The following is a 15,798-nucleotide window of genomic DNA, read 5'->3' on the forward strand; positions in this document are numbered from 1 at the left end:
CAGTCGGACCTAAAATGGAATGCACGTCAACTACAACAAAGCAAGTCAGCGGTTATTTCTTCTCCGTAGACTAAAGCATTTTCACATTTCAAAGGATGATCTTGTTACTGTGTATACTTCTCGCATACGACCTGTTACTGAGTACGCAGCCCCTGTCTGGCACCCAGGTTTGACAACATTGTTGAACAATGAAATTGAAAAAAATCCAGCGTAGGGTGGTACGTATCATAATGGGACATGAACACATCTGCTACGCCGAAGTTTGCACATACCTTGGTTTGCCATCTCTTCACTCCAGACGTTCGACTCTGACTTTAAAGTTTGCTAAATCACTCTTAGTGTCTGAACAATATCACCATCATCTACCGCCTACAGGAGTGAACATTAGCTGCCGTCAAACCCGTTCTGCTAGCAATCTGGACATTTCTTAAGTGTCGAACTGAACGTTACAGAACTAGTGCCATCCCGCACATGGTTCGTTTAATCAACACTTAACCGTTCAAATGTTCTTTCTATGTTTTAATTAGGAGTACAAGTCTGAATATTGATCTTTTACGTTATTTTTAATGTTAACAATTGTATTTTGTAATGTCACAACATCAATTCAGCCCTAGGGCTGCGACTGTGGTGATATGAAGTTGTATTCTTAATAAAAACCATTACTATTACAAGCCGGAATTAAAATGGATTTTGGGGGGGTTAGTACCATTTGATTTACACAACATGCCTACCACTTTAAAGGTGAAAATTGTTGCTTTATTGTGACACAAACAATAATTAAGATGATAAAACAGAAATCTGGATTGTGCATAAAGTACTCACCCTCCCCAAAGTCAATACTTTGTTGAGCCACCTTTTGCTGCAGCTACAGTTGCAAGTCTCTTGGGGTATGTCTCTATTAGCTTAGTACATCTAGCCACTGGGATTTTTGCCCATTCCTCAAGGCAAAACTGCTCCAACTCCTTCAGGTTAGATCAGCTGCATTGGTGTACAGCAATCTTCAGGTTATGCCACAGATTCTTAATTGGATTGAGGTCTGTGCTTTGATTAGGCCATTCCAAGACATTTAAATGTTTCCCTTTAAACCACTCCAGTGTAGCTTTAGCAGTATGTTTAGGATCATTGTCCTGCTGGAACGTGAACCTTCGTCCAAGTCTTAAACCTCTGGCTGACTCAAACAGGTTTTCCTCCAGAATTGCCCTGTATTTAGTGCCATTCATCTTTCCTTCAGTCCTGACCAGGTTTCCTGTCCCTGCAGATGAAAAATATCCCCACAGCATGATGCTGCCACCACCATCATCATAGCACAGAGACAGCTCTGGTTAAAGTAGTAAACGACCTGGTGTCGGCGTCTGATCAGGGCTGTGTCTCGCTGCTTGTGTTGCTTGACCTTAGTGCAGCATTTGATACCATTGATCATTCCATTCTTCTGGATAGACTAGAAAATGTTGTGGGAGTTAAGGGAACGGCCCTCTCCTGGCTCAGCTCTTATTTAACTGATCGCTATCAGTATGTTGATGTAAATGGTGATTTTTCTAGACGTACTGAGGTAAAGTTTGGTGTTCCACAAGGTTCTGTCTTGGGTCCACTGCTTTTTTCTTTATATATGTTCCCTCTGGGTGATATTATTTGTAGACATTGTATTAGTTTCCACTGTTATGCTGATGACACACAGTTGCATGTTTCTGCAAAACCTGATGAGAGACACCAGCTTAATAGAATTGAGGAATGTGTAAAGGACTTTAGACACTGCATGCTTATTAACTTCCTTCTGCTTAACTCTGAGAAGACTGAAGTACTTGTACTCGGACCACATGCAGCTAGAAGTAAGTTTTCTGATTACACAGTAACTCTGGATGGCCTTTCTGTTTCTTCACGTGCAGCAGTAAAAGACCTCGGAGTGATTATTGACCCCCGTCTTTCATTTGAAACTCACATTGATAACATTACCCGGATAGCTTTCTTTCATCTCAGAAATATTGCAAAGATAAGAAATTTAATGTCACTACACGACACAGAAAAACTAGTTCATGCTTTCATTACCTCCAGATTGGATTATTCTAATGCCTTACTGTCTGGATGTTCCAATAAGTGCATAAACAAGCTCCAGTTAGTTCAAAATGCAGCAGCAAGAGTCCTTACTAGAACTAGAAAATATGACCACATCACCCCTGTCTTATCCACACTGCATTGGCATCTACTGGTACCTTATATAGTGAAGGCTGCATCAGGGGGCGGAGCCTTTTCTTACAAAGCCCCACAGTTATGGAACAGCCTTCCGAGTAGTGTTCGGGAATCAGACAGTCTCAGTGTTTAAGTCTCGGCTGAAAACAGATCTGTTTAGTCAAGCCTTGTGTTAATGGTGTTTATGAGGTAAAGGTGTAGATCTGGAGGATCCTCAGACAGAGTGTTTTGGTAAACTGGGATGTATGGATGCTGTCAGTCCCTACTTGCTTGCTCACTCGAGTTTGTTGACAGTGTAGTGGCTGCTGCTTTATGTCCCGGGGCCCCTCATGCCTGTGTTACCTTCTGGCTCTCCCCTTTTAGTTATGCTGTCATTGTTAGTTGCCGGAGTCCCTGCTTGTACTCAGCACAAAATGTATACTGTTCCTACTTATTCAGGTGACATTGGGCATACCTAACAACCTGTGTTTTCTCTCTCTTCCTCCTCCCCCCATCTGTCCCTCTGAATTGCATGTCAATTCTGAGATTGAGATGCTGAACCTCTTCTGCTCCTCGGACCTGCCTGATCCATCCTGATGCCCTACGTCTGGTTGGAGTCTCATCACATCGCTCCTGTGGAGGACGGCCCCATATGGACAGTTGAAAGTCACACCTGGAGGACGCTCTGGACTCTTACAGTAATGCTTTTATGACTGAGGACTACAGTTGACTTGCTAACTTTCAGACTGCAGTTGTCATGAACAGTTTTGCACTCAAGTTTCCATCAATGAAGAGTTTATAACATCAACGAAACTGACTTCATGTTAAAACTGTTAATGTTATAGTCATGTTGTCTATTGTTGCCCAAATGAGGATGGGTTCCCTTTTGAGTCTGGTTCCTCTCGAGGTTTCTTCCTCACGTTGTCTGAGGGAGTTTTTCCTCGTCACCGTTGCCACAGGCTTGCTCATTGGGGATAGTTTAGAGATAAAATTAGCTCGTGTTTTAAGTCATTCAAATTCTGTAAAGCTGCTTTGCAACAATGCTTATTGTTAAAAGCGCTTTTCAATTAAACTTGACTTGACCATGCTTCACTCTAGGAATAGTGTTCTCAGGGTGTTGGGTTTGCGCCACATATCCCATTTCCCATGATGGCCAAAAAGATAAATTTTAGTCTCATTTGACCAGAGAATCTTCTTCCATGTGTTTGGGGAGTCTGCCACATGCTGTTGGGTAAACTCCAAACGTGATTTCTTAAGCAATGACTTTTTCCGGCCACTCTTCCATAAAGCCCCACTCTGTGAAGTGTACGGCTTAAGGCCAATTTATGCTGACAACCCAGTCCTCACAGATAGCGTCGCAGACAGTGTCTGCGTAGCCCCCCCCACCTTCGCAGACGCTCTGCGCGCACCTCCCAAAAATTGTGACCACCGCAGAAGCCTCGCAGACAGCGCCGCAGACAAGAGGGCTCTGATTGGTCCGCTCTACATCCGCTGTACACGCACTTCTGCTTCCCTACTTTCCCGGTTTGGTTTGTTTTCACGATCGGCATTTTTAAAAACACGAGCGAAGATGGAGCAGCACGAAGAGCGGTTGATTGAGGAAGTACGTACATCTATACGACTCCAGTTCTAGTCATTATAAGTAACCGGAGGATAAACACTCCACTAACCACACCCACCAACTACTCCTAGTGACTTTGCGCCCCCTTGTGTTGTGCCGGTGAATAACATCGCGCACGCCTATTACTCCCCGCTCAGCGATAAATTACAGCTTTTCGCAGACAGTTATCTGCGAAAGCCTTGTCACAAGAGCATGCAGAGGCCTTTAGCGTGGCCCTATGGACAGATACTCCCATCTCCACTGTAGACCTTTGCAGCTCCTTCAGGGTTATCTTTGGTGACTTTGTTGCATCTCTGATTAATGACCTCCTTGCCCCGTCTGTGAGTTTTGGCGGGTGTGGCCTTCTCGTCAGGTTTGTTGTGGTGCCATATTCTTTCCATTTTGCAATAATGGATTTAATGGCGCGCCCTGGGATATTCAAAGTTTGGGACATTTTTTATGACCCAACCCTGATCTATACTTCTTCACAACTTTGTCTCTGACCTGTTTGGAGGCTCCTTGGGTTTAATGTTGCTTGCTTATTAGTGTTGCAGAGTCAGGATCCTTCCAGAACAGGTTAATTTATACAGACATCATGTAACAGATCATGTGGCACTGATTGCACACAGGTGGATCTTAACCAACTAATTATGTAACTCATGAATTATGTGACTCGTATTTAGGGTTTTCATACAAAAGGGGGTGAATACTTATGCACACTACAGATTTCTGTTTTTTCATCTTATTGTTTGTCACACAATACAAAAACAATGTGCACCGTTACAGTGGAAGGCATCTTGTGTAAATTAAATGGTGCTAACCCTCCAAAAATCCATTTTAATTTCAGCTTGCAATGCAACAAAACAGGACAAACACCAAGGGGGATGAATACTTTTGCAAGACGCTGTAGATCATTCAATTATTGTTATTGGGGTGGCACGGTGGTGTAGTGGTTAGCACTGTCGCCTCACAGCAAGCAGGTTCTGGGTTTGAGCTCAGTAACCGATGAGGGCCTTTCTGTGTGGAGTCTCCCCGTGTCTGTGTGGGTTTCCTCCGGGTGCTCCGGTTTCCTCCACAGTCTAAAGACATGCGGTTAGGTTAACATGGGGCAGCCTGGGGCTGAGGTTGGGCTGAAGTGCCCTTGAGCAAGGCACCTAACCCCCAACTGCTCCCTGGGTGCTATAGCATCGCTGCCCACTACTCTGGGTATGTGTGCGCACTCACTTGTGTGTGTGCACGCATGTGTTCACTGCTTCTGATGGGTTAAATGCAGAGGTTAAATTTCACTATGCTTTAGTCTGTGCTTGAGTGTACGTGTGAGGAATAAAGGCTTCTTCTTATCACCATTTGTATCATCAGCCAACTGAATCTTGTGTCCTTCAGAAATGAACAGGACTCTGCAGTCGTTTTACTCCGATAACTCCATCAAAGAAGAGTCCGTATAACTGAGCACAATACCCAGAACTAGCTTAATAAATATTAGGCCTGTTATATTACTGTCAGCAGTAGCAGGAGATGAAAGAGCAAACACCAGGTCTCACACAAAAAAAAATACAGGACTTTATTAACCCAATGCTGGAATAAGCAGCAGAACGGGGGGGGGGGGGGGGGGGGGGGGCACTCACAGAAAAGGTGGCCAAAACATCGGGGGGGAAAAAAGCAACGTGGAAACGGGTTGAGTGCTGGAACAAATACACAGTGCACATATGCAGGACTGGAGCTCATGAACGAGCACGCTGTGTTGGGAGCGGTGTGTGTCTGTGACAGGAGTCTGATGAGCATGGACTGGCTGCAGGTGTGCACAAGAGCACCCCCGTCACCTCAGCATATGTATACTTAAAAAACAGTCTGCATGTGCGGTCATGCTCTTTTGTCTCTGAACCAGGGCTGGGTTCAAAAGATCGATCCACGATCCGATATCGATTCACGTAAAAAAAATACGAGATCGATTCAAAAATGTGTGGATCGATCTCTTCCAGGTGGCTATAGGCACTATTTTCTCGACCGCGCAAGGACCGCTATAAAAAGCGGGTGCCGGCAAACGAAACCGAAACTTAAGAATGTGAGATGGCTGAAGCTGCGCAGCTAAAATCACCGCCTGGCCTGAAAGCTGATGTATGGCATTACTTTGGATTCAAACGTTACGAGTACAGAGACGAACTCGACAGAACAAAAGCAGTGTGCAAACTGTGCCACATAGAGGTAAAATATAGTGGCAATACAACCAAACTCCGCAACCACTTATCCAGGCACCACGCCAACACAGTTTCAGCTAAACCTGCGGCGAATCAAACTGCACTGGAGAAGGCATTTGGTGTTAAATTTCCTTCAAATTCTCAGCGTGCCTTGAGCATAACTGAGGGTGTCGGAATATTTATTAGTAAAGACTTACGCCCCTACAGTGTTGTAGAAAATGCTGGATTCAAACTACTGGTGAAGAGACTGGAACCACGCTATGTCCTGCCCAGTCGCAAACATTTGAGCGAAACTGTTATCCCAAAAATGTATGCGGAAACAAAAGACACACTTGCACATTCGCTGAAGTCTGCCGAGAGGGTGGCGTTGACCTGCAACTGCTGGACCTCAAGAAATACCGTGTCATCATATCTGACTATTACGTGTCATCACATTGACAAGGAATGAAGGCTAGTCTCAAGCGTTCTACAGACCAGAGCAGTTGAAACGAGCCACACTGCAAGTAACCTTGCTGATCTGCTCACCGAAGCCATACAGGGGTGGGAAATATCTGACAATTTTTTAATTTTCTTTGTGATCATTGTTGGTTAGTTCTGGTCATTGTTTTAATCCTGCAATGGGTATGTTAACCAACCAAAAGATGGCCACCAACTGTCATGGTTACACTCAGATTTATCAGTCAAGCATCATTTCTTACACAATTGCTGTGGTTGCTGAGGTGTTTTTTTTTTTTCTTTGTGGTCAGAAACCCTGCCATGGGTATGTTATTCAACCAAAAGAGGGCCACTGAATGTCATGGTTTTGATTTAGAATTCAAATAAGACCTGGATTTTTTTCATTCCAAAATAAATCCTTTAAATCCTTGACTCTTCTCTCTCTCTCTGTGTCCTTCTTACACATACACAGATACATGCACAAACACGTATGGGGCTGTTCCTGTCAATAGGGACAGTTTTTACTTTAAAGTGACAATCCAGCAATATCTAAGTAGATCGATATCGGATCAAATCGGATTGAATCGCGGATCGTGACCTTATGAATCGGAATCGAATCGATCCAGGAAATCTGGATCGATTCCCAGCCCTACTCTGAACATTATTTTTAAGAGTATAACATACCTTGTGATAAATATCTTAATCATGAAAATGTCAGAGAATACAGTGATAGCATTTTTAGGTCATATCAACTGAATTGTGTGTGTGTATACCTCAGTGAAGGGTTTAGTGATGTTGGCCTCCAGTTGCCAGTCAATGGTTCTCCAAACTTTCAGGCTGCGATCATCTGCCTGAGATGCTACATATTTCCCTACAGGATCCCACGATAATCCCTTTACCAGGCCCGAGTGAGCCGAGAGAGATGTCACCATCTCTATACACACACACACACACACACACAATTAATACACTCACTCTAACACCGTACCTCAGCTCCACGAGCACCCTACCCACTACCCTAGTGCCCCAACACCTCACTGACCTGGGAATTTGCGTGCGTTCCAGATCACGATGGTGTTGTCAACACTGCAGGAGGCGAGCCACACGTCATGAGGAGACCAGGCCACATCCATTACATCTGAAACAAACAAACACACACACACAAAACTAAAGATCATCAGTCAAAATGAACTCATTAAATTGATGGTATATATACACAAATCTCACACACACACCTCCTGTGTGGTTCCTCAGGATGGTAAAACACCTCCATTGCTCCACATTGGCCAGTTTACTGCTCGACCCAAACATTGTACTCGGACCTATAAACCTAAAAAAAAAAAAAAAAACACGTGTACACTAGAGTGTATAGTCTGTGTACTGTGTGTGTGTGTGTGTGTGTGTGTGTGTGTGTGTGTGTGTGAGAGAGAGAGAGAGAGAGAGAGAGAGAGAGAGAGAGAGAGAGAGAGAGAGAGACTCACGCTGCTTTCTTCCACACCATGATGAGTTTGTCGTCTCCTCCCGAGGCCAGATACAGACCGTTATTGGACCATCGCACACAGTTTACACATGCTGCAACACACACATACATACATCATACAGCTGTACCAAACTACCACACACACACACACACAGAGTTCCTCTGTACCCAAGTGGTTGTCCATCTGACACAGTAACTTGGGAACATTCTCGTTTTTCTCATCTTCCTCTTGCAGAACTGGAGCCATGTTCCAGATTACCACCTTCCCAGAATCCTCTCCTGTCAGTCACACACACACACAGTAAACATACTTGCTCCTAATACACTACAGTAGTGACGGCTCATTAGTTCATGTTCAATTCATGTTCAATAATAATAATAATAATAATAATGCTCCTCCATTCAGATAAGTTAATGAATAAATGATTAAATATAATGATCACATATTTAGTGATGTCTACTGAAAACTAAAAATAAATAACTGAATGTGAGTGCTCAGGGTTTTGCCTTGGCCTCCGGTGGCAAACTTCGTCCCATCTGGATGAATATCGACTGAAAATATCGGCTTTCCTGAAAAACAGGATGTTTATTTATTAATCCCAGAGAGAGAGAGAGAGAGAGAGAAAGAGAGAAAATATATCTCGTCATTATCTGTGTTGTGTTTACTCTCAGCTCATTACTGAACTCACTACTGCAGAATAAACACTTCAGCTTCACAACTCCATATTAAATACCACATTTCTGACATTTTCACACGCGGTGTATTGAATAAAATAAACATTTCAAATTGTAAATATGCATTTACTACAATCGCTGTCATTTGCGCGTGCGCAGTGACGTCATGCGGCGGTTAAACCGGTATCAATGTGAGTTTAGTAGACGCTCTTATCCAGAGCCGTGTACCGCACACCCAGGGCAGCAGTCGGGGGTTCGGTGCCTTACTTTAAGGGCACTTCAGCCATGCCTGCTGGTCCAGGGAATCGAACCGGCGACCTTATGGTCCCCAAGCTGCTTCTCTGACCTTTAGGCCATGGCTTCCCCGCGTTTGTGTACAGTGTGTGTGCCGGTGCAGGCTGAGGTGTGTTTGAGTCTGTGATTAGTGTTTAATAAGCGGGATGAGTGTCTTATTTAAAGAGCTATTGAAAGAGTTCTTGCTGAGGCAAATGATGTTACCATTGTGCGCCACCCAGCTCGGTTTGAGGAGCTTCATTTCAGCCCTTCCTTCCTTCCTCTCTCTCTCTCTCTCCTCCTGCCCGAGGAATAAACAGTGAAAATCCGCGCTGCTGCACCGCAGTAAACTCTCCGGTTTCGTCCCTCAGCCCTGCGAATCCGCGCTTTACTCAAAACTCCATCTTCATCGCTTTACGCTTTTGAAAGATAAAAGCGCCGCAACAACATCCACAGGAACACCGGAAGTGGGTCCGTCGCATCCCAGCGAACCCGGAAACAGATACCAAACATTCGTTCCGCCAGCGGTTTATCCGCTACGTTTGTTTTTTGGTTTGTAACTTTATGTAATATTACAGAACTCATTATCTGTAGCCGCTTTATCCTGTTCTACAGGGTCGCAGGCGAGCTGGATCCTATCCCAGCTGACTACGGGCGAAAGGCGGGGTTCACCCTGGACAAGTCGCCAGGTCATCACAGGGCTGACACATAGACACAGACAACCATTCACACTCACATTCACACCTACGCTCAATTTAGAGTCACCAGTTAACCTAACCTGCATGTCTTTGGACTGTGGGGGAAACCGGAGCACCCGGAGGAAACCCACGCGGACACGGGGAGAACATGCAAACTCCGCACAGAAAGGCCCTCGCCGGCCCCGGGGCTCGAACCCGGACCTTCTTGCTGTGAGGCGCCAGCGCTAACCACTACACCACCGTGCCACCCAATATTACAGAAAATAAGATAAGATTTGTTTATGTGGTGATGTTTATAGCAGTGCTGTTTTTTTTTTCATATTTGTGAAAAAAGTAACGAGGTTCCACGAATCTGTCTGTCTGTGCATTAGGTTTTTTTTTTACCTTCATACTTTTATCCACATTATTTTGCTGAACATTTCACTTCCTAAGTTGTGAATTATTCATGACTTAATTTTAGCAAATTTCTAACATAATAAATTAGTTTGCACATATTTAAGCATAAGATAAATAGATTATTTATTTCACTCCTGATGGGCAAGTGTTTGATGTTTTGGGCCTTTTTTTCTGTGGAGACTTTTTTTTATTATAAATACCATAAATTCCCATGTCTTTAAAAGTCATCCGTCCATTATCTACATCACTTATCCACAGTGGGTCATGCGGGAAGCTGGAGCCAATCCCAGCTGACTCCAGGTGAGAGGCGGGGTTCATCCTGGGCAGGTCACAAATCTGTCACGGGGTCACACAGAGATGAAGATCCATCACACTCATACTCACACCCCTATGGGATTTAGAGTAACCAGTTGACCGAATCCACGTTTTTGGACTGTGGGAGGAAACTGGAGCACCAGGAGGAAACTCCACACAGACACGAGGAGAACAGGCAAACTCCACACAGAGAGACCCCAGAACTTTCTTGCTGTGAGGGGACAGTGATACTGTACTGCACCACCGTGCTGCTGTCATTAATAGCTATTTTATTATTTGTCATGTCTCAGCACACAAGTTGTTCGTCTCACTATACATCAGGGAAAGAAAGACAGGATAAGCTGGAAGATTCATTAATCTTCTCCATTACATGAGCACACAGAAGAACCTTCCTTCAGTGACTATAACGCCTTAAGCCTCGGTCACAACCGGCCGTACGTGCTCCTACGGCCGGTCTACGTGCAAGAAACGCACGGAGGGCGCGCGTGTGACGTGCTGATTTTTGAGCCGTAGACTGGCCGCAGACCGGCCACAGAGGTTCTTTGTCATGTCAAACAAACTCTACGGGCGCTTACGTTTTTTTCAGGTTGCAAGACAAACTTACGGCCAACGTGCATCTTTCTCCACGAACAAAAAAAATGCAGTGATTTGGGAAATACCAAAAATCACACGGCCAAAAAATCGTACGTCCGGTTGTGACCTAGGCTATACTTTAAGCATGGAGAAATGTTCTTCATGGACTGTTATCAGGAACAGTGTTTTTCTGTTTCTAACTCTGAGTGCCTCTATTCTTATTTTATTAAAACCATGCTTTAAAACTGCCTCAAACTCTTGACTTTCTCCTTCACAAACCCTCATTATTATTATTCAAATCCAACAAGAGCCTCTTACATTGGCAGACATGTTGCATGTGTCATAGAAACTCTCTCAAGTAAGAATACTCCAAGGTCAAAGAGTTTGCAGAAAATATTGACTTTTATTAAATTGATAAAAGTTGACTTAGTCTGCAGAGTGATCCCTCTAATAATGACTCAGTTTCTCATTTTATACAGTTCTAAAACATTGTAGTTCACACCTATTTTGATATCATTAATAATCTCATTAGCTGACATTTCACATCAGACTTTGCCAGATTTCCACCAATATTTTCTATTGGATAGTACGTCTCTCATCATTCATACAATGGATCCATGAATATTCCAAGCCGTCAACAGGAGAACACTGATTTAACAGCACATGATTCATGATACTTGGTAAAAACATTTTTTTTAATCCCCTGCTGGCCAAAAGGCCCGACCGGGGATTAGGTCGTGGCGATTTCCGTCCATCTGTCCTTCCTTCTTTCCTTCCTTTCTTCCTTCCCGGGAAGGGTGCTCACCTTCCAAAATTAACTCCTCTCAAAATTTTTGGAGGAATTTCACGAAACTTGGCAGGATTCTTTGTTATATGTCGGTAATACACATATTGCAATTTCATTCAATTCAGTCGCCTTTTATCAGAGTTATGGCCTAGTTGCCAGTGGGGATATTGTGCTCTCAGAGTACTCTTGTTATCCAAAGCATTCTATTTAACTTTAAATTCTTTGACTTGTGAACTTTAATATAATCATTCTTAATTTATTACAACTACTTTAACACAGTCTTCTTCATTTATTCTTAATAAAATCAATATCATGAATTATAAATCAACTCGCACCTCTCAGACTTCTTATCAGTTGTGTTGAACAAACATTCCAGTACATGATGCATGATGAACAATACGTGATTTAGGATGACTTACAATACTTGATAAAATGTAATACTTTTGTGAATCACATGATTCAGAAGAAACACACAATTTAGAAAGAAATACGAGGAACCACCCAGAGTTATGCATTTCTCCCATCGTTTGATGCAGCTGTGGAGACCGTTTTTGTAGAACACCCCAGGTTGGTCCTCCAACCACGACGTGACTTCAGAAATCAAGGCTGCATCATCTGGGAAACGCTTTCCTTTCAAAAACAACTTCATGACTGGGAAGAGGTGAAAGTCAAAGGGTGCAAGGTCAGGAGAGTAGGGAGGATGGGGGAGGATTTCATAGCCACACTCCTGTGCTTCTGATCTGGCGACAAGCGAGTTGTGGACCGGAGCGTTGTTCTGCAGGAGGAGGATACCTTTGCTGATCTTGCCCCGCCTCTTGATTTTGATAGCTTCTCTTAATTTCCTTAAAAGTGAAGCATAATAGGCTCCTGTAATTGTGGTACCCTTTGCCAGGAAATCTGTCATCACTACTCCATCCTGGTCCCAGAAGACTGTGAGCATGACCTTGCCAGCGGAGGGCTGCACCCTTGCCTTCTTTGGAGGTGGTGAGTCCAAGTGCTTCCACTGCATTGACTGGGCTTTGGTCTCTGGATCATAGTGATGGACCCATGTTTCTTCCTGTGTAATCAGTCTTTTGAAAAACTTTGACTCATCTTCTTGGCACATCTCCAAATTCATCCTCGAGCACTCGACGCGTTCTCGCTTCTGGAAAGGTGTGAGCAACCTGGGAATCCATCTGGCAGACACCTTATGCATATGCAAATGGTCATGAATGATAGTTTCCACAGACCCTGTACTAATCTTGACCTCTTGGGCTATTTGGCGAATAGTAATGCGCCGATCTTCCAAAATGGCAGTCTCAACTTGACGGACAGATGCCTCATCAATGGCAGAAGGGGGGCGACCAGGTCTGGGAGCTGTTTCCACAGACTTCCGGCCATGTTTGAATTCACGATGCCAGCGTTTTACAAGGTCATATGATGGGGCATTATCACCATAAGTTTCTTTCATTTCATCAAAAGTCTCCTGTGGTGTGCGTCCTTTCAAATACAAAAAACAGATCACTGCGCGACACTCAACAGGCTCCATTTCACACCTGACTCAGTTCAAACACCTGTAAATCAGAAACCACAATTAGTTCAGAGCTGTAATTTGCCACATAACCCATAGAGATATAAATCATTGCACATGCAAAATTTCAGCTAGATCAGACAACTGGAAGTGGGTCAGGGGCATTACTTATTGAACGCCCCTCGTAGTTCACTTGATAAAATGCATGCATTATCATGCAGGACCGGCACAACACACAGTCAGAGTGATACATGGACAAGGCAAGGCAAGGCAAGTTTATTTCTATAGCACATTTCATACACAGTGGCAGTTCAATGTGCTTTACAGAAGTAAAAGCAGAACAGTAAACAATAGAAAATAAAATTATATAAAATAATTGGGGAAGAAAAATAATAAGAATTAAACAATAGTAGAAATAAAATAATAAAATGAAATAAAGTTCAAAAAAGGAATCAGCCTCGAGATTAATTATTATTATGGGTTTAACTCATAAAGCGCGCTCTTCCACGAGGATCACCAAAAATCGTCCCGCAGACAAAATCTACGAGGATCACATAAAGCGCGCTCTTCCACGAGCAGTGGTGTAGTGGGGATTTTTAAAGTGGGGGTACGCGATTCGTGACGTCATCGATTTGATATCATGTCAGAAGCGGTAGCCTTTGTTTGGTCGCCTATGGTTGGTATGAATGATTTGTATAAATGTTACGTTCTTTTAACAACACAAGAGGGCACAAGAAGACATTTTCTTCAGACATTTTTATGTGTGCAATTTTCATTCGTGTTTGTCAGTACAGCCCAACTGTTATGACGAAAAGCCGCGGTTTATTTTGTCTCCAATAAATATGCCGAAATGGCTAAAGAGGAACAAATTCGCCTTCTCCTTCCGAATGCATCGTCGTAGACAGCACCACTCTGCTGCTGGAACTCAACATAAACCTTGCATAGGTTTAACATGGACTATCAGGTGTGAAGCCAAAATATTGGAAATTATGATACACAAACACCTTTGTTCATGTTCGATTCATGTTCATTTGAGCCGAGCTGCATTCGGAATTCGATATTTTTACTAGCCTACTTACTGCCGTGGCAACAGCTACAGCATGTGTCCAGAAGTTCAAAAAAAAGTCACGTCACTCACTCACATCGCATACAAACCAGCAATGGGCTGAAATTTATTATAAAAGGCACCAATCGAATAAATCAAGCATTTAGTCTGGCGCGATTGAGGCACCTGCGTCTACAAAATACATGACATGCAGCCACTGGGTTAAGCCCTACCATGCACTCCTTCTTAAAGACTTGAGTATTTCTTTAAATTTATTGTCATTTCACATTTTTGGATGTACAACAAAACACTAAACAGGAAGGCCACAAAGATTATGAATTTCAAATCATATATATAATACAGTATGTGGTTTAATTATCCGCGTAAGGATGAGCAGGCAGGCGATTATATCAGTTCTGTTGCCCTCTCGGTGCTGCTACCATGAACGCCCGGAAATCACACACACGCGCGCACACACAGAGAGAGAGAGAGAGAGAGACTGTTATTATTAGGCTATTCAAAATCATAGCCCTATACTGAGCAAAAATCGCATTAGAACTTCAAAGATCATAAAGCATTAAACCGACAGATGGCGGAGTCAACCGTTTACATAATTCTAATATCTCGGCTGCGTTTAGAATGCATTCTACTTTGCGTCGCTACATTTTATGTCACGTTCGATTGGGGGGGCATTGATGATGAGCACAAAGGCATGTGTCACTTACTGTAGAGCGGATAAACTCAGGCCATTGAATGACAGTTGTTTTTTTTTTTTGAATCTCACCTCGGGAGAAGTGGGTGAACGGCGTACCCCCGCGTACCACGCCCACTACACCCCTGTCCACGAAGATCACCAAAAATCGTCCCGCAGACACAATCTACGAGGATCACCAAATAAAATCGTCCCGCAGACAAAATCTACGAGGATCACAGTAACAAAGAATTAAAGTAAAAGTAAAATCATTAAAATCCAAGATTAAAAAGAAATTAAAATAAAGTAAAATCATTAAAATCAAAATTAAAAGAAATTATGTTAAAGGAAATTAATTACTTAGGTAAAAATTAATCAAGTGAAAGCATCTGAAAACAGCTTTGTCTTGAGCCTGGATTTAAAACTAACAACAGTAGGAGCATTTTTGATCTCATCTGGAAGTTGGTTCCAAAGCTTAGCAGCATAGCAACTAAAGGCTGCTTCACCACACTTCGTTTTGACAGCTGGTATTACTAGCAAGTTTTTCTCCTGTGATCTTAGAGACCTAGTTGGTGCATATAATTGAAACATATCCAGTAGGTAGCTGGGTCCCATCCCATTTAATGTTTTAAACAGAAGAAGTAGTGCTTTAAAGTCAATTCTATAGCTCACTGGGAGCCAGTGCAGAGACCTTAGGATTGGAGTGATATGGACGACCCTTTTTGTTCTTGTAAGAACCCTTGCTGCTGCATTTTGGATTAGTTGAAGCTCTTTGATGGTCTTTTTTGGAAGACCTGTGAAAAGGCTATTGCAGTAATCAACCCTACTGGAGATGAAAGCATGAATAAGTTTTTCTAGATCATGTTTTGACATGACACCCCTGAGTTTAGAAATGTTTTTTAGGTGATAGAATGCAGACTTTTTTACCACTTTCATATGACTGTTGAAGTTAAGTTCGCTGT

General features: G+C 43.1%; 1 protein-coding gene across 1 annotated transcript in view; it reads right to left on the minus strand.

The window, feature by feature from the left end:
• LOC132872632 (protein HIRA) overlaps positions 1 to 9,299 on the minus strand; it is a 55,017-nt gene extending 45,718 nt beyond the window's left edge. Inside the window, exons 1-7 of the mRNA XM_060907578.1 lie at positions 9,047 to 9,299; positions 8,381 to 8,443; positions 8,042 to 8,152; positions 7,875 to 7,965; positions 7,629 to 7,723; positions 7,436 to 7,531; positions 7,167 to 7,327 (exon numbers count right to left, since the gene is read on the minus strand). Coding sequence (XP_060763561.1) covers positions 7,167 to 7,327; positions 7,436 to 7,531; positions 7,629 to 7,723; positions 7,875 to 7,965; positions 8,042 to 8,152; positions 8,381 to 8,443; positions 9,047 to 9,083 — 654 coding nt within the window. The 5' untranslated portion in view covers positions 9,084 to 9,299. The remainder of the gene's footprint in view (positions 1 to 7,166; positions 7,328 to 7,435; positions 7,532 to 7,628; positions 7,724 to 7,874; positions 7,966 to 8,041; positions 8,153 to 8,380; positions 8,444 to 9,046) is intronic.
• Between the last annotated feature and the right edge of the window lie 6,499 nt (positions 9,300 to 15,798).

The sequence above is a fragment of the Neoarius graeffei genome, chromosome 24 (genome assembly GCF_027579695.1).
Source record: "Neoarius graeffei isolate fNeoGra1 chromosome 24, fNeoGra1.pri, whole genome shotgun sequence".
Classification (NCBI taxonomy): Eukaryota; Metazoa; Chordata; class Actinopteri; order Siluriformes; family Ariidae; genus Neoarius; species Neoarius graeffei.